We start from the raw sequence: 18,070 nt of genomic DNA, 5'->3' as shown, positions 1-18,070 counted from the left end.
GGGGAGCAATGCTAACCACTGCGCTGCCCGAGTAACCGGGTCATAATATTATATTTAATGACATGCATACAGTGGGGCAAAAAAGTATTTAGTCAGCCACCGATTGTGCAAGTTCCCCCACTTAAAATGATGACAGAGGTCAGTAATTTGCACCAGAGGTACACTTCAACTGTGAGAGACAGAATGTGAAAAAAAAAATCCATGAATTCACATGGTAGGATTTGTAAAGAATTTATTCGTAAATTAGGGTGGAAAATAAGTATTTGGTCACCTCAAACAAGGAAAATCTCTGGCTCTCACAGACCTGTAACGTCTTCTGTAAGAAGCTTTTCTGTCCCCCACTCGTTACCTGTATGAATGGCACCTGTTTGAACTCATCATCTGTATAAAAGACACCTGTCCACAGCCTCAAACAGTCAGACTCCAAACTCCGCCATGGCCAAGACCAAAGAGCTTTCGAAGGACACCAGGAAAAGTATTGTAGACCTGCACCAGACTGGGAAGAGTGAATCTACAATAGGCAAGCAGCTTGGTGTGAAAAAATCAACTGTGGGAGCAATCATCAGAAAATGGAAGACATACAAGACCACTGATAATCTCCCTCGATCTGGGGCTCCACGCAAGATCTCATCCCGTGGGGTCAAAATGATCATGAGAACGGTGAGCAAAGATCCCAGAACCACACGGGGGGACCTGGTGAATGACCTGCAGAGAGCTGGGACCAAAGTAACAAAGGTCACCATCAGTAACACACTACAACGGCAGGGAATCAAATCCCGCAGTGCCAGACGTGTTCCGCTGCTGAAGCCAGTGCATGTCCAGGCCCGTCTGAAGTTTGCCAGAGAGCACATGGATGATACAGCAGAGGATTGGGAGAATGTCATGTGGTCAGATGAAACCAAAGTAGAACTTTTTGGTATAAACTCAACTCGTCGTGTTTGGAGGAAGAAGAATACTGAGTTGCATCCCAAGAACACCATACCTACTGTGAAGCATGGGGGTGGAAACATCATGCTATGGGGCTGTTTTTCTGCCAAGGGGACAGGACGACTGATCCGTGTTAAGGACAGAATGAATGGGGCCATGTATCGTGAGATTTTGAGCCAAAACCTCCTTCCATCAGTGAGAACTTTGAAGATGAAACGAGGCTGGGTCTTCCAACATGACAATGATCCAAAACACACCGCCCGGGCAACAAAGGAGTGGCTCCGTAAGAAGCATTTGAAAGTCCTGGAGTGGCCTAGCCAGTCTCCAGACCTCAACCCCATAGAAAATCTGTGGCGGGAGTTGAAAGTCCGTGTTGCTCGGCGACAGCCCCAAAACATCACTGCTCTCGAGAAGATCTGCATGGAGGAATGGGCCAAAATACCAGCTACTGTGTGTGCAAACCTGGTAAAGACCTATAGTAAACGTTTGACCTCTGTTATTGCCAACAAAGGTTATGTTACAAAGTATTGAGTTGTATTTTTATTATTGACCAAATACTTATTTTCCACCCTGATTTACGAATAAATTCTTTACAAATCCTACCATGTGGATTCATGGATTTTTTTTTTCACATTCTGTCTCTCACAGTTGAAGTGTACCTCTGGTGCAAATTACTGACCTCTGTCATCATTTTAAGTGGGGGAACTTGCACAATCGGTGGCTGACTAAATACTTTTTTGCCCCACTGTACATATCTCTATCTATAAAACTCAAACCAAAACAGTGTAAATGGATATAAAGCATCAGGTGTGAATGTGAGTTTGAATGGTTGTATGTCCCTCTCTGCTAGCCCTGCATTAGCCTGGTGACCTATCTGTGGCATACCCTGCCTCTCGCCCTGTGACAGCTGGGATGGGCTTCAGCGTGTCTTGTGACCCTGAATCAAATAAGTGGAAGAATATGAAAGGACGGCACTGACATGCAAGAAGCAAAAACTGCAGCCGACTGGGGTAGAGCTCCTTTTACTGGCAGTATAATTCTGTATCATTCATAATGTCAGGTTTTTGAAGCTGGCATGCAATTAGCTGCGTTCCCTTTGAAATATCATTACAAGCACAAAGTTCTATACAACAAAAAAACTCAAGGGGAGCTCAGGTAAGTACTGCTGTGAAATAGATACTATACTGTGTGCTGCTTTAATGAGCTTTTATTTGACTTTGTTTAGGCTGCACTCTGAAAGAAAGGCTGACCTCATTTCTTTCACTGCATGCTGATATAAAGAATAGATACTGCAAGCAGAAAGGCCACATATAATTGCTCTTCTCTGCAACAATCTGTGAGCGCGATCGTGTGCAAATGCATGCCAGCCATGAGAAATGCCATTATTTTAAATTTGCAAGGATAACTTATCTACGTGACCTTCAGCTTCTAGTTTATTGAGCAGAGATCATTGTTTGGTGTCTGTGTGTGAATACGGCTATAGATTACGTACTTAACACTGCCTCAAGAGAGCTCCTGGTTAGCTACAGGTAAAGAAAAGTGATTCAGTGAAAATAGCCTCTCTCTCAGTTTGTGTGTCAGTCACGCCTGAAGCTTACCTGTAGCCATCTTTGCATCTGCTGCGGCGGGCCCATCGGGGATAACGCTTTTGACCTGGAGGAATTCATCGGGCTCATCCCCTCCAATGATAGTGAAGCCAAAACCCATGTTGCTCTTTTGGAGTGATGTGGACAAGAAACTGCCTTTCAGCTGGGTGGGGTCCCGCGTGAACAGCGGCTTCTCTACAAAAGGATAAAAACAAGAAAATTAAATAAAATGTCTTTCCCTATAAGTTTTATTGCAATCACTAAAAGGCCCTAAAAGCTGGTGCAGGGGCTGCGCTCACAGGGTGGGGGGCAAGGGCAAAGCTTATTCAATAAGATACGGGTGTAGCCACAGGAAAACTGGAAGGGTATGACCACAGTAGCAAAACAGCACACTCGGACAAAGGCGGTATTGAAAGATGCAGGTGTGGGTCAAACGTTTTGCCTCCCGTGCAGGGCACCAATGCAATCCAAGTCCCTCTTGGCACACCTAAAATACACTAAACTGACACTCTGTCCTCGCCTCCCATGCTGGGACACAGTGGGCAGAAGAGGTGCAGACAGCCACAGTGGTGCAGTTTCTTCAGTTCCATCCCAAATTTGCAAAGAAAGCAGCAAAATTCAGCAAATGCCATGCTGCCAATCAGGGATCAGTTCCAGGAGAAGATGCTCAGGGAGGTTAGGGAAGAACTGGGAGATTTCTGAAGGAGGAAGAGCTGGGAAATTTTCTGATGGAGGAGCGCCTGGAGTCGGAATGAGAGGATCTCTGCCAACAAGCTTAGTCACACTTAACCAAGTCCCTCATCTTTTTGACTCGGAAAAGAGACATGGCTAGCGTGCAACTTTGCATCCTTTGTAAGCAGTCACTGGTCCAGACTAAGCGATGCCCCTCTGTACCTGCTCTTCCCAGGTGATAGGGCAGGTGACAGGGCATGGTCACTGCACAAAAACTACCTCAAGGGAACAAGCTTGCCTGCCAGTTACCATGCTTACAGTGCGTCAAACAAGCGAAGAGTCAGCCTCCTGTGCATCTTTCTTGGCCTACTTACTGACAAAGTGCCACAGGGAGTAGGGGCTACAGACTGGCTGCTCTAGCACTACAGCGCTGGCGGATGTGTGAAGAGGCCGCTGTTTCTGCCTGTGATTGGGGCACATATTCATCCGCCGAGTCAGAACACGCCGGAGCGGGGAGACATCGGCAGAGGAGGATTTGGTATACGAAGCAGTCCTGCAGCCCAGAGCTGGCGAGCGGGAGAGGTCGCTGAGGCTATGGCAGCGCTCGGGCACCGGGCCGACCTGGACGTGGGGGGATCTGGGGAGGGTGGCACAGGGGCTGGCATCCTCCACTGGTGTCAAAGTTTGAAGGGAAAAGAAGGAATAGAAGGAAGGAGGAGGCAGAAGTGGGTAGAGAGGAGGAAAAAGAGCCTCACTGGACTGAACAAAAGAAACAGGCTCTTCACTCAGAGTCGCGACTAACAACATCACTACAGAAACAAACCTCCACTTCTCGGATCCAGACAGTTTTTTCTAGCAGTACACATCCTACTGTAACAAACTGATAGAGAGCAGAATCAGGTAACCAGTCATTAAACAAAACAGTGAATCACCCTGAAACCCACATGTTCTCTTTGGAAGACGTCTGTTTATATGGCAATAAGTATTATTAGTCTGACCAAAATGCATTCCACCCACTGTTTTAATGAGGCATAGGTGTGAACTGACTGATATATCCTACCGTCAATCACTATAAAAATAATCTTTATGAGTAAAGCCATTTTCAAGCCTAGAAATTCATATCTGGGAAATTAACATCTTTGTTTTCTGATACAGGATGTGATACATAAGATCAGTCTTAAGGTCAGTGTATACTAAAACATAATCTGCTTTATTATTATCTGTATTTATCTATTTGGGAGGATAATTCACAAATTAAACTCCACATTGTTTTTAACAAGACTTAAATATATCCATCGAGACTATAAACTCATCAAAAAAATTCTTTACCGAGTTCATAAATTAAATTAAAAGTATGGTCAATTCCTTATAGACTTTTTAAAATTAGACTGGTTATGCAACCAGAAGGAGTCGCCCCTTTTCAGATCCTGGGTTTTATGTATTTTGTGTCCAGCACACATGAATTTTCACTTACTGACAGGTGTTTTAAGCCTGTCATTGTCAGTTATATTTACATTTACACAAAGATTGTTCTGATTAGATAAATTACTGTTTATATATTAGCTTTATATATTGCCTGAAAAGTCTGCTCCAGTCTCCAAGGGGTGCTCTAAGAGGGGATCTGGCTTTCACAGAGCTCTGATCTGAACATGGTGGACTTAGTCTGGGATTGCATTAACAGAATCAACTTAAAAACTCAACCCCAAAACTTTGTTGTTAAAGATGCTTTGAACAACACCTGCAAAGGACTCCAAAAATTAACACGCAAGTGGACCTAGAAGAATTAGGGCTCAAATACTGAATTTATTTTATTTCATGTTGTTTATCATTAGTTTGACAATTAGAATGAATCACATTCATTAAAGCACCTTCCCAGCATTTGCATGTGTAATTGAAGGTATTAAGAGAATTTTCCTGCATCTGCTTTTATCATTAAAGCTCTTGAGAGGCTTTCTGAAGCACAATAATAAACACAGAATGGAGTTTTTTAACAGATATCTTTATAAATGTTCCTTAATTATAGTGCAATATTAATCTCTTAATACACAAGTAATTAATAAATGGATATATATACCCTACTAATAATTTCCCATAAAGCCAAAGGCCGTTCTTACCTCTGTAGATGGTGGGAAGGGGCAGCGAGGACAGGCCCTGGCTTTGCATCTGCTGCTGCTGGAGTCTCCTTTTAGCTTCCAGGACTGGGTTCTCAAACTGGGTCCTTCTATTTATATGACTGAGATGATAACACCAGAAAAAAAAAGAGAGGAGATTTTAGATCTCACACTACACCAGCACACCTATCTCAGCCCCTTCTTGGAAAAGATCAGATCTAACAAACGTAGCACTACAGCAGCCATAACTATGATGATTAATTGAATGGCCAGTTCCCAGATTATGTAACAGCCGCAGAACAGTTCTGCTGAGTAAAAAAGAACAAACGATTGATTTCTTCCGTAATTCAACTCGTCTTGTAACCAGAATTATGTGAATCAGTGACTGGGAGTAACCCTGCACATGGAACAGCGATTTCCTTTAATGTCCTACGTTGATCTTAATTTAGCATGTACAGGGGGGAGATAGTCACTGACTACAAATGCTGTAATTTGCCAGTGTGAAATAATTAGTCATCATTAGATACTTCTCTCCATATTTAAGACTACACACACACACACACACACACACACACACACACACACACACACACACACACACACACACACTCACTCTCCTCTCCTTATCTTTTAATGAACACCCCAGTATCACAGTCCTAATTACAAAACAGCTTAACTTTATTTTTATATAGTTATATAATTTCAAGGTCTTGCAGCTTCTTTAATGATATTTACATGATGACAAAGGGAGACACAAAGAGCATCTCGAGAGGGATGCGCAGTATATAAGGCAGAGTGTATTCAAGTGTCACTCTGCAGGTTTTTTAAAGCAAACTCAAGCCAAATGAATTCCCCCTGCCAGTCTAAAAATAGAGCAGCATCACAGTGCCCCAGAGTGGAAAGCATCCAGCCACAAAAAATAAGAAAAAAAAGGCACCCCTGAAACAGAGAGGGGACGTGCAGTTCAATACAGAGGACAGGCCACTGCAGCAGTTCCTCTGTAGCATTCAGATGCACGATCAGGGCTACAGATAAGCACATAAACTTGCAAACAAACAGTGAGCCGTCAGCAAGCAGACATTAAGAGTAACTCTTTTCTGGCTACATCGCCAGTTTGCTCCTAATAAATATGATTAATGCGACACCAGCGGGTGATGCTGAAAATCAAAAGCAAGTCATTATGTATTAAAGATGTACTGAACTTACTCGACATAGTAGCTGCCGTAAATGGGGTCATCGATTTTCTCCCAGCCGTACGGAAGCTCTGTTAAAAAAACAACAACAACAACAAAAAGAACAGAAGCGATAATGAAGGACTTGTTTATTCAGTGAACTTGCATCAGCATGTTGATGTTGCATGAAAAAATGTCCGTGGCAGATTAAGTTTACAGTGCCATTTTACTGTTTGGTAATCGTCAGTGATTTGATGGTACATTAGCATGATAACTGGAAGGATTATTTCTCATCTATATGTTGGAAATTTCATCTTTTATAAAAAAAATAACTTATGGCAATAAGACACAAGATTAAAATCTAGCTATGTTTCCTTTGCAACTTGTCACATTGACGTGCATCAAATGCAAACTTCTTTCAGAAAAAAGTTGTAAAACTGCACCAAACGCTGTTAGATCTAGTGGCTGAATTTAAATCGGTAAAATATTTATGTCCTGCATCTTCACCAGGCTGTAAATATACTTTAAAAATATGGGAACATTTTCCATAAATTAACAGAATAAAACTAGAATGAGCACAAACTGTCAGGGTATTATATCTCAACATGTTAGTGAAGTTTTACTCTCATTTCACCTCCAAATGTCACGAGTTAGGGACTGGCTTAAGTTCCCAATAATAAACAGTACATCACAGATATTGTAAATGTCATATCAAACAATACAACACTTGTGATAAGCATCTAAATGACATATTAATTAAAGAGCAAACTCTTGGTGTAAGCAATGCAGCCAGCACAGAACTAATAAAAAACTGCAGTTCCATGAGTGGCCACTTGAGGCTGGCACAACAATTGATTCAAACCCTGTGACTGACATTTATATGACACGTGCATATGGAAGCACAAGTATTCCCAGATGAGACGGAACTCATGGAGGAAGATTTCTGCAGCAGTCTGGAGAAGATTACAAATGGACAAAAGCGCCATAACGGCGAGCTTAAATGATTGTGGCTGCTTGACGATGTCATCATCAGCGTGCGAAGCGACCAATGCAGGGAGGATAAATGTGCCATAAAGGTGTAACTTTCCCAAGGGCTCAGAAGGTAGGGGAGGCCCGGTTGACATAAATATCCAACGAGCATCTCTGGATTACATGGCAGGCATACTTGCTGCGTTCATACTGTAATATATATGTGTGATATATGTAGAAGCTGCTCCATTAGAAATGATTGTTGAATCATGAATTCTATAAACAGATTAGCTCGTCAGTCTGAGGACCTGTTGTTAATGGGCTTCTCTGTTTTCTTCCATGCTTGCAGACATTACAGTTGTCTTTCTGTTAATGTAGCCTGGTAAGCTTGACTAAATGTGTCCATTCCCCAACCTCTAACTGCAGTTGCTGTCCATGGTGCTAATCAAACGTGGGGATGATGCTATTGATATTATTGATTGCTGCTGTATGATAGGGCAGCACAGTGGTGCGGTGGTTAGCACTGTTGCCTCGCAGCAGTCTCTCTGTATGGAGTTTGCATGTTCCCCCCAGGTCAGCAGGACTTTGCTCTACTACTCTGGTGGTACTTCCGCTTCCCCTCAGAGTCCAAAGATATGCATGGGGTTAAGCTAATGGACGATTTTAAACCGCCCGTAGGTGTGAATTTGAGTGTGAATGGTTGCTTTTTTCCTATGTGTTAGCCTGTGGCCCGTCCAGTATGAAAGCAGGCAAGGGCCCAAGAAATACCTGCCTCAGTGCCTATAACAGAGCCTGTATGCCTGTGTAAAAGACAGAAACGTGTTTAAGTCAGGTATAATGAAATACCTTTGGTCTCCATAGATAATATTCCTGTATTTCCCTTCCTGTTATTATTATGGTGTACTGGAGCTTTGTGGTAATATGTGTTAATTTACAGCCCAGTTTAAGTGAAGGAGATTCCAGCATTTTATTAGTCCGTTACTTAATCTAATTAGCAGATATGTATGTCTGTGTGATGAAACTTCGCAGTCTACAGATGAACCTGGATAGCCAAGCTTGCTTGATAATTAAGAACTCCATCATCTCAGGGTGGCAAATGGCTCCATCAAGACCATTAAGATAAAGTCAAAGCATCAAAATGTAAGTTCACAAACCAGGTGGCGTAAGTCACTGTAGCGTTGTTCATATTTTATATACAGTCTATACATAAAACACAGACTATGAGTTAACAGCACATAAAATATATGCAAATATATTTAATGATATGTATTCTGGGAGGATATTTGCAGGAAGCTAATTTCAACTGAACCTAAAATGTATCTCCATTTCTAAAAAAAACAAAACCCAAATCACCTGAACTCTCAAACTGCCACAGAGGCCAAAACAACAGATGTGAGTCATGCCCACCAAACCCTCCACAGAACAACATTGGATGGATTTACCACAGAAAAACCTAATTAAATGAGAACATTATGAGTTAACGAGCAAAATTAAATTGAAACGCTACGATTTGGAGGACCTCGTTGCGCTGACAAACGAAAACCTTCATCTAACACTTCTAAATGAAAAGTATAATGTGTATAACTTTTTATAACGAGAGGAAATCCATGCAATACATGTTTGGGAATATCACTCAAAGCAACAAATGTAACCTCGCAGGAAAGAACAATCTGAAAATCCCCTTTGTGATTAATCTTCTAGAATTGATAAATGATCCATAAATGTCAAAACAAGATTTTGGCAATGCCTAAAAAAGCAGTTGTAACAGCTGGCATTGACTACCTGGTCAGACTGAGAGCTTTACTTTTTTACACAAAGTGGTGTATAACTTTTGAACAGAGTGAGTGCACCTTGGCCTCTTTCTATACGTGAGATGTGCTGCAGAACACGCTGCAGTGATCAAAGGAGATCTTCCTTCCAGCTCTGACAGTTATCGGTCATACCGGACAGGACTTTGAAAGTTTTGCCCCATCTCCTCTTTTCTATACCCACAGCTCACTGGCAGAACACATCTCTTAAAAAAATGCCTAGAAGGAGTTCCCCCCTTTGCTTTCCAGGATATGAGCAATTAGCATTTAAAACATATTCCCACATGTAGACTGCAGAATTTTAGCATAATATTGTAATCATTGAATACCAGCTTGGGTACTCACTGTTAGAGGCTCGTACTGAAATAGAATCTAAGCTGAATCTAGCGTGGAGCTCGGGGACAGTGTGTTCCGGTCCTGCTCGGCTTAGATTCAGACCAGCTTTGATTAGTGACAATGCAAAGTTAATCAGGATGAGAGCAGAGATAACAGCAGAGAAAATGCTTCCTAATCAGAAAGGGAGGCAACCAGAGGGAGAACTAAAGCACCTCAGGCTCTCCTGGACTTTGCAGCTTGTTGTAGGCACGACTGCAGCTTGTGACAAAGACACATAAACAGGGATTCACCAAAGATATGATACAATCTATGGTCACTCTGTTCAGTGTGTTAAATATCACCCCTTGACCTAGTTAGCAGACTCGATTGAGTGCATACTGCTCCTCTGTAGCAGACAGCACTATTGCACCAATGCTAAGGAGTGTACGTGCCATATGCCTCTCTGTACCCATGCCCCCATCTCCTCCAAACAAATGATTAAAGTTTCATAAGATGCACTATTTTTTCCTGCACGCGCACGCGCACACGGTTGTGAGTGATACAGCAGTGCTGTGAGCAGGTTGACAGCCCATGGGAATTCCTTCTGTGAACAGCAACATTTCATAGAGTTAATGTTTTTGTTTTTTTAACTAGACCTTTGCTAAGTTCTACACACCTGTATACAAAGTACATACAAATTATATTACTTACTTTACACTCATGTTCAGAGGTATAACCCCTTTAGTTATTTTCCACACACACACACACACACACACACACACACACACACACACACACACACACACACACACACACACACACACACACACACACACAGGAGATCAAAGGACTCAGTCATGCATCCCAGCACTCTTCTAATGAAAAGCTTTTCTATTAAAACGTCCACAGAATATTTACAGAAACAAAAACAGTCCCTGGCTTCAATAACAAGAAGAAGACAAATTGATTCTCTGTTAAGGATAGTTTGATTTTATTAAAACTTGGCTCTTATTATTATTCTTTTGACTCATTTCTGACAACAGTTCTCAAACACTAAAATCTGGCAACACAGCAACATAGCACTAAAGTCTGAGGGTAAAAATACACAAGTAGTAAAATAATGGAGTCACTGGAAACGAGATAGCTACAAAGCACAGAAAATATAAATATAAAGTAAATATCTCCTAAAGAAATATTTTACCCAAACTATGAAAGTGACAAATCAGATGTTTAAACAGTTTAAGCCTGAACTACAAAATAATTGCCAGAAAATGCAATTTTTTTTATTGAACCTTCTGAGAAACTTCAAAAAAAAAAAAGAAATATTATTTTACATACATTTGTATATTTTTGCTACATTTGCTACATTAATTTATTAATTTACATGAATTATTTTTTTCAGGAAAGAAAAATCCCAGTAATGACGTAAAGGTCTCAAAAAACCTCACAATAACATAAAAAAAAATGAGAAACACTTAGCAATAAAGGGTTAAGAAAAAATTAGCACTATTTGAATCTGATGCCGATGTTTACTGCTGTTGAGAAAAACCACTAAAAGCAAATTTCATGACTTGTTGGAATTCACTGACCTCCAGAGAGCGACCCATTCTTTCACAAACGTTTGTAGAAGCAGTCTGCATGACTAGCTGCTTGATTTTATACACCTGTGGAAGTGATTCACCTGAATTCAATGATTTGGACGGCTGAGTGAATACTTTTGGCACTATAGTGTATCACTCAGCACTGATGGTGCCTTTCTAGATGTGCAAGCTGCTAGACGTCGGGGCGGAGGCTTTTTAACTGAGCGCAGATAACGAGCTAAATGGTCCTTTTCCTCTTTATTGCTGTCCATGTTTTCCAGAAAGAATTTTAAATTTTGATTTGTCTGACCATGGAGCAGTTTTCCACTTTGCCTCCATCCCCTCTAAATGAGCTTTGGCTCAGAGAAGATGGTGACGTTTTTGGATCATGCTCTCATATGGCTTCTTCTTTGCATGGCAGAGATTTAACCTGCATTTGTGGATGGCATGGTTAACTGTCTTCACAGACAGTGATTTCTGGAAGTAGTCCTGAGCCCATGTAGCAATAAAATCATGCAGAATAATGCAGTGCCACTGAGGGACAGATGAAAACAGGCATCCAACATTGATTTTCTGTCTTGCCCTTGGACACAGATTTCTCTAGAGTCTTGAATCTCGAGTCTTTTGATGAAATTATGTACTGTATATTATGAGATATTCAAACTCTTCACAATTTTCTCTTGAGGAACATTTTTCTGAATTTGTAGATACAGCTTTTTGCTGATCGGTGAACCTCTGCCTCTAAGATCCTCCTTTTGTACCCAGTCATGTTGCCAATTATTGTAATCAGCTGCAAAAGATTTCTTTAGCTTTTTCTTTTTAGTGCCAAGTAACCAACTAGTGAGGCATTCAAAATAACCAAATTTATTATTAAACTTCTACATTTTCTCAGTTTAAAAATGTGACATGTTTTCTGTGTTTTATTGTGAATAAAATATTGAGAGTTGCAAATCAATGTGTTCAGTTTTTATTTTAGATTTTGCACAACTTCCCGACTTTTTTTTGGAATTGGGGTTGTAGATTGTCTAAACTAACTGTTGATAACATATGTTTATATCTCTCTGATTCCCTGATTACTCATGTTTCTTGCTGATAAGACTTCCTTGCAGCAAAATCATTTTACTCCCAAATCAATTCAAGGGAACGGATTCATGCGTTTCCAATGATAGTTATTTACCTCCTCTCTTAGCGAATAAACCTTATGAAACAGGGGAAGTCAGTTTGCAGACTTAAACACTTTTCTTTACTGTTTTAATGTCTTTGCTAGCTGCTACTTGTGATTACTGGCTATAATTCAGCATTACTTACATAGTCTTTGTTTAATGTGTTCATGTGGTATTATGGCCTCAGTGCCTTACATGCTTTACACAAATGCGCCCACACTGCAGTGCTGTTTTTGTTACTGTGCAGCATGATGATAAATGCTGAACTTAGGAGGATTGTCTCTTTGCTCGCTTTCTTTTGTCTGGCTCCACTGAGTGTAGTCTATAACCTCTTTGTCAGCAGCCTGCAATGAAGCACTCACTCCTAGGGACAAGTTGGGCGAATGTGTGTGTGTGTGTGTGTGTGTGTTTATATTGTGTATGCAATATAAAACCAATGCTTCTTATCAGTGGAAGGAAATGTCAAGCCAGTGTAGAATTTTCAGGTAGGAGCTCTTATTATGAAGCCCTGAAGCGAGGGGAAAAATGTTTACGACTGCTAGTCATGCCACCACATTCATCCTGCAGTCACAGGTGGAGCGCCTCTTACTACCAGCAGGAGGTATCCTGGCATCTTCCCATATTTTCTGCCACTATTATGCTCCATAATCTCTCTTTCTCTTTCCTCTTTCTCTCGCTTTCGTCCTTCCAAAAGTATCCTTTTATCTTACATTACCTTACCACATGCAGTCTCGCCAAAACTTTTTGAAGGCAGGTTTCACGCTCACAAGTGTATTTTTTATTCTACTTTTTCCAATTTGGTCTTACAAAGAAGTTGGCGAACCACACAGCCCTCAAACACCGCAGGGATTCACCAGGACCTTGTTTCTTGCCCCCCCCCCATTCCCCCCCCCCCCCCCCCCCCCCCCCATTCTTTCATTTTTCCACCTTTTGAAAAGCAAACAAGGTGAACTGAATCATTTTCAGTGCCCTGAGCCTTTTGTAGTCACCAAAAATTAAAGTTCTGTCTTACCGGATAGTGCACTGCACAGGGCTTCATCTATCATGTCACCTTTGAATGCAGCCCACTCGAGGGCTCAGGCTCGATCACTGAACCTACTGGGAGAAACTTCTCTCAGCTGATTAATGTACGTTTCTACTGATCAACACTGGCACAAAGTCCACTAACTGACAGAAGGTATGAAAAACACATTTGAGAACACAAAATCAGCTCAATAATTCAATGAAATACACAATATATAAAGATCTAACAAGAAATAAATGGACCGTTGTTGTCGCAAAAGCTTAGACTTACCTACTGCAGAATGCATTCTTTGTAAGTAGCAGCCCAGCATCAATTCTCTAAACTTCAAATTTAAGCTGAAAAGTGTATGAAAGGCCACGGACGACAAAGAAGCTGTTTCAATACTACAATACCGGCTTAATTATTTCAGCTTCTTTTTGAATTGCCACCTAGTCTGTATTCAGAGGCACATTCCCTGCAGCTCTGTGAAAGCTTTTAATACTTTTATTTTTATCCATCACAATAAGACAACTAGATCATCCAAGACACTTTTTACATAAGGGAGGCATCTGATTAAGGCTAAGTTTATTCTTAAACATAACAGTGAACTAGGGCTGGGCCATATTATACCGTTCACGGTAATACCGGTATAATGTTAGGCAACGATAGGAAAATGAAATATCGCGATAGAATGGGAGTAAAACGCGCATGCGCAGTGCCTTTGTTTTCATACGCACATGGCCGATTGTTGAGTGAAACAAATGAACCAGAATTGGTTTGTAAAAATGGTGCAACTTCAGTGATGTGGAACTGGTTTGGCGTTTGTCCGTCAGATACACGACAAAGCACATTTTTTTGCAGAACACGCAAGCGGCCGTCGTTATTGTCGTATTTGTCGGACTAAGATGCTCTTAAATCTGGGAGTAATCTGGGTCCTAAACTCCGTAAACCTTCAGGTCAAACGAACTGCAGCATCACTGAGAGTTTAAAAACTGTCTAAATTCTTTCATCTTTAATAAAACGATCAGCATTGCTGCTTTACCAGGTGTAACTATGAAGTTTAACTTCCAGGCATCCATGAAAACAAAATTTATTACATTTAACGGAGTTAGAAGTTAGCAGGAAGCTAGCGGAAGTTAGCTCGCTAGTTTCGCTAGTTACCCAAGCATGATATAGCATGTTCTGACTGAGAGATTTCTGAATAAATTCAAACGTACAGCTCTGCTATCACTTCCAACATAAATGAAGACGGGAAACTAAACAGCAGTGACGTTTGTAGGGTTACTGAAGTTGGGCTAGCTGCTATATAATGATGTGCTACGTGATCGCTAGCGACACAGCTATGTTAGCATGACATAAACAGTGAAGCTGGAGGACGAACACTAACACTTTTCCACTTATAAAAGTTAACGTGCCTGATAAGTTAGAGACAAATGCAATCGCATGGCAGGATGCTGTAAACGGACCAAACTTCAGTCAGGAGAACAACTGAGATAATCCATAACAACTGAGATAATCCATCCACAATACGAGGTTAATTAATATACTGCAACAACATGGGAATAGAGCAGCTGCCAGAGAATTCAACATTAATGAATCAATGGTACAGAAGTGGAGGAAGCAAGAAGAATGAGTTTAATAAAGTTTGATTTATCTGACTGCCTTGTTTCGCTTAATGTGCCTTATAATCCCGTGCACCTTATGGTCCGAAAAATACGTACTGCACACTGCAGTTTAATGTTGCAAAGCACCTCTTTTTAACTTCAGTGGATATTATACATGGTTATGCTCAGGATATGTCAGCCCATTTCTACTGGAAATGCCTTTTGGTTAAACTTTCAGCAAGGAATTTGTATTCGCACTGTTAAATTTTTATATAGCTTTAATGTACATAAAAACCAGCTTCTTGTTTAAGTGAAAATAAAAGGAAGGTTGTCTTTTTGCACTAGTAATGTTGTGGAGTTGTATTTTGTCTTGCATCAATTATATCGTCAGTTATATCGTTATCGCAAATTTTCAAATATATATCGTGATAAATATTTTTGGCCATATCGCCCTGCTCTACAGTGAACCCATATATATATATAGTCAGACCAAGAAGAAGTCTGAAACAAGTGGTAATAGATCCTTAAATTACAGGCAGAAGTCACAAATGTGCAAACGTGTGAAGAGACAATTAACTTTATGTCCAGTGACTGAAGTGACTTCTAATATTAGGTTTAACTGCACAACTGAGCCTGAAACCCATCACCAACTGTCAGCTAAAAAAGAAACAGGTAACTGTATTAGGTATGAGGTTCAACTGCTTAATGCTTAATGAAAACATCTAAAAAGCCAATCACACGCTGTTTTAAAGACAGACACACATAAAATACTTATTTAAATCAATCAGATAATTTTCTCAGGGAGGTCAGGGATGAGTCCCTGCCCCAAGTGGATGAGTTTAAGTATCTTGGGGTTTGTTCACAAGTGACGGGAGAAGGGAACGTGAGACTGACAGACGGTGCTGTGGCCGCAGAAGCTCTCAATTTACTGGTCGATCTACGTGCCTACAGTAGTGACTGAAAGAACGAGATCGCGGATGAAAGCGGCAGAAATGAGCTTCCTCCGAAGGGTGGCTGGCCTCTCCCTTAGAGATAGGGTGAGAAGTTCAGCCATCCGTGAGGGGCTCAGAGTAGAGCCGCTGCTCCTCCACATCGAAAGGAGCCAGTTGAGGTGGTTCGGACATCTTACAAGGATGCCCCCTGGGTGAGGTGTTCCGGGCATGTCACACCTGGAGGAGGCCCTGGGGCAGACCCAGGACACGCTGGAGAGATTAAATCTCTCGGCTGGCCTGGGAATGCCTTGGTCCCCCGCCCGGACAAGCTGCAGGAGGTGGCCGGGGAGAGGGAGGTCTGCCCTCCCCGCAACCTGGCCCCGGATAAGCGGTAGAGGGATGATGGATAGAAATAATTTTCTCCTTAAAGCATTTTATAGATACAAAGAAACGACTTATCTGCATATTGCTTTCTTTTAAGATAAAATAACTTTTTTTTTAAAGATAAAGAGGCCTTGTACATTTTCACATCCTAACTGTAGCTGTAAAAAAAATACTTTCTTTTTTCAACACTTTTTATTGTATCTTTCATTCAACACTAAAGCCAACGTTCAAGGCTTTTTGTCAACTGTGTTTGCAGTGGAGCTCAACAAACAACCTCACATTAATAAAGGTGTCAGTCAATAAATTGGCCTCTTAGCAGGACACAGAAAATTTGGTTGCCGAGCTACAGAGTAAAAGCAAAGTACTCATCAGCCAGCTGTTTGCACAGCTATTCTCTTCCAATATTTAAAACCTCAATAAATAATCAGCATCTTGTTTTTTTTTAAATGCATTTTTAACAGTGAGGCTAACCTGGTTGATAAAAGCATTTCCTGTGACTATTTCACAATAAAAGCAAAAAGCAACTTGTAAAGCATATAAAGAAGTGTAAAAAAAGAAAAATATGATAACTTATTGAACCTTTTTAAGCCTTTACCTGGCATCTGTCTACTGCAACTTGACTTGACTTGGCTTGCAACAAAAACTCTGCCTGTCTGGTAAAAATCCCACTGTAGACATCAGCTACTGCAGAAAGAAGAACCACATTGTGCACACATTTAAAGCCAGCATGTCTCGGCAGATGAAATAAGGTATTAGCACTATTTGTTTTTGTCGCAGGGACAGAACTTGCTGCCCACTTGCTCAATTGAACATTAATATACTAGACTACCTGTGAATTCAACACCCACTTTGTTCAAAATGATAAATAGTGGTGTTTGCAGAAAAACGGAGCCATTTATTTTAAGATTATCCACGGCCCACTGTGAAGCTCAGCAGAAATTTGCAGTACTAAAAGCCTGAATGGAAAAATCAGGAACATTTAACACTCAAACATTAGTATGTAATGAACCGTGTCTATGTAAATGTATATATATCTAAGCGAAGGTCTTCCTGCTCTCTTCAAGTCTTTTTCTTCATAACGCTGCCATCATTATTTCTCTCAGGAACCACCAAACAACAAAGAGCTAAACCTACTTGGTTGTGACTGAAACTGAATATTTTCAGAAGACCTGAAAGTGATGATGAACTCAGTCTCAATATTTTCTCAGTCAGTCTAACCTATAATTCATGAACTCGGCTGCCTCTCCAATCAGCACTTAAAAAAATACTCTACAGTTTTGTGCTGATAATGACTATCCTGTCTGTCATAATCAAAACCGCAATCAAAGGGGGCCTGTGCGCTTTGAGAGCTGCTTACCAGCCCCGTCGGATGATTTCTGAGACTTTCTGGGCTTGTTGATGGTCAAACAAGACGTAGCAGAAAAAGCCTCACCTGCAAGACAAGCGCAGTTTACCATTTTCTGTCACACTAGAGCAGAAGAACAGAAGGCATTTTAAAAAAAGGAGGCTGGAAAAGTGGGGGTTGCTAACTTATTCTTCCTTGATCAGGAAGTGTAGGAATATCACATCAAGGAATATAACAATGAGTCGACAAAGAGAGGGAAGATAAAAACTGTTAATATGGTGGTAAACTGAAAAAGGCGAAAATTGTTATTCCATCTGCAGTAATCTACATTTGGTGACATGCTCTCCCGGAAGGGAAGAAACCAGACCCTCCAGTACGGAAAACAACAAGCATCGATGATAGTAGATATGAAAAATATTAACAAAGACAGGGACGTGCTGTCTGTCAGAGGGGCACACAGAAGCAGAAAAATCGAAATCCTAGTTATTATGTGGAAGCA

General features: G+C 41.0%; 1 protein-coding gene across 12 annotated transcripts in view; it reads right to left on the bottom strand.

Moving 5' to 3' along the window:
• The window catches only part of magi2a (membrane associated guanylate kinase, WW and PDZ domain containing 2a), a 265,937-nt gene that overhangs the window by 50,983 nt on the left and 196,884 nt on the right, over positions 1–18,070 (bottom strand). For 7 of the 12 annotated variants that reach the window (XM_085252260.1, XM_085252261.1, XM_085252262.1 and 4 more), the window contains exons 7-10: positions 6,503–6,560; positions 5,300–5,418; positions 3,560–3,856; positions 2,526–2,708 (exon numbers count right to left, since the gene is read on the bottom strand). In XM_085252260.1, the coding sequence (XP_085108386.1) occupies positions 2,526–2,708; positions 3,560–3,856; positions 5,300–5,418; positions 6,503–6,560 (657 nt within the window). The remainder of the gene's footprint in view (positions 1–2,525; positions 2,709–3,559; positions 3,857–5,299; positions 5,419–6,502; positions 6,561–18,070) is intronic. The other 5 variants (XM_085252264.1, XM_085252271.1, XM_085252265.1 and 2 more) reach the window with 1 other exon arrangement.

The sequence above is a fragment of the Mchenga conophoros genome, linkage group LG17, assembly GCF_057382185.1.
Source record: "Mchenga conophoros isolate Kocher_MC1m ecotype Shallow Benthic linkage group LG17, M_conophoros_male_GT1.1, whole genome shotgun sequence".
In the NCBI taxonomy this organism is placed as follows: Eukaryota; Metazoa; Chordata; class Actinopteri; order Cichliformes; family Cichlidae; genus Mchenga; species Mchenga conophoros.
This window is presented reverse-complemented; position numbering and strand designations above follow the sequence as displayed.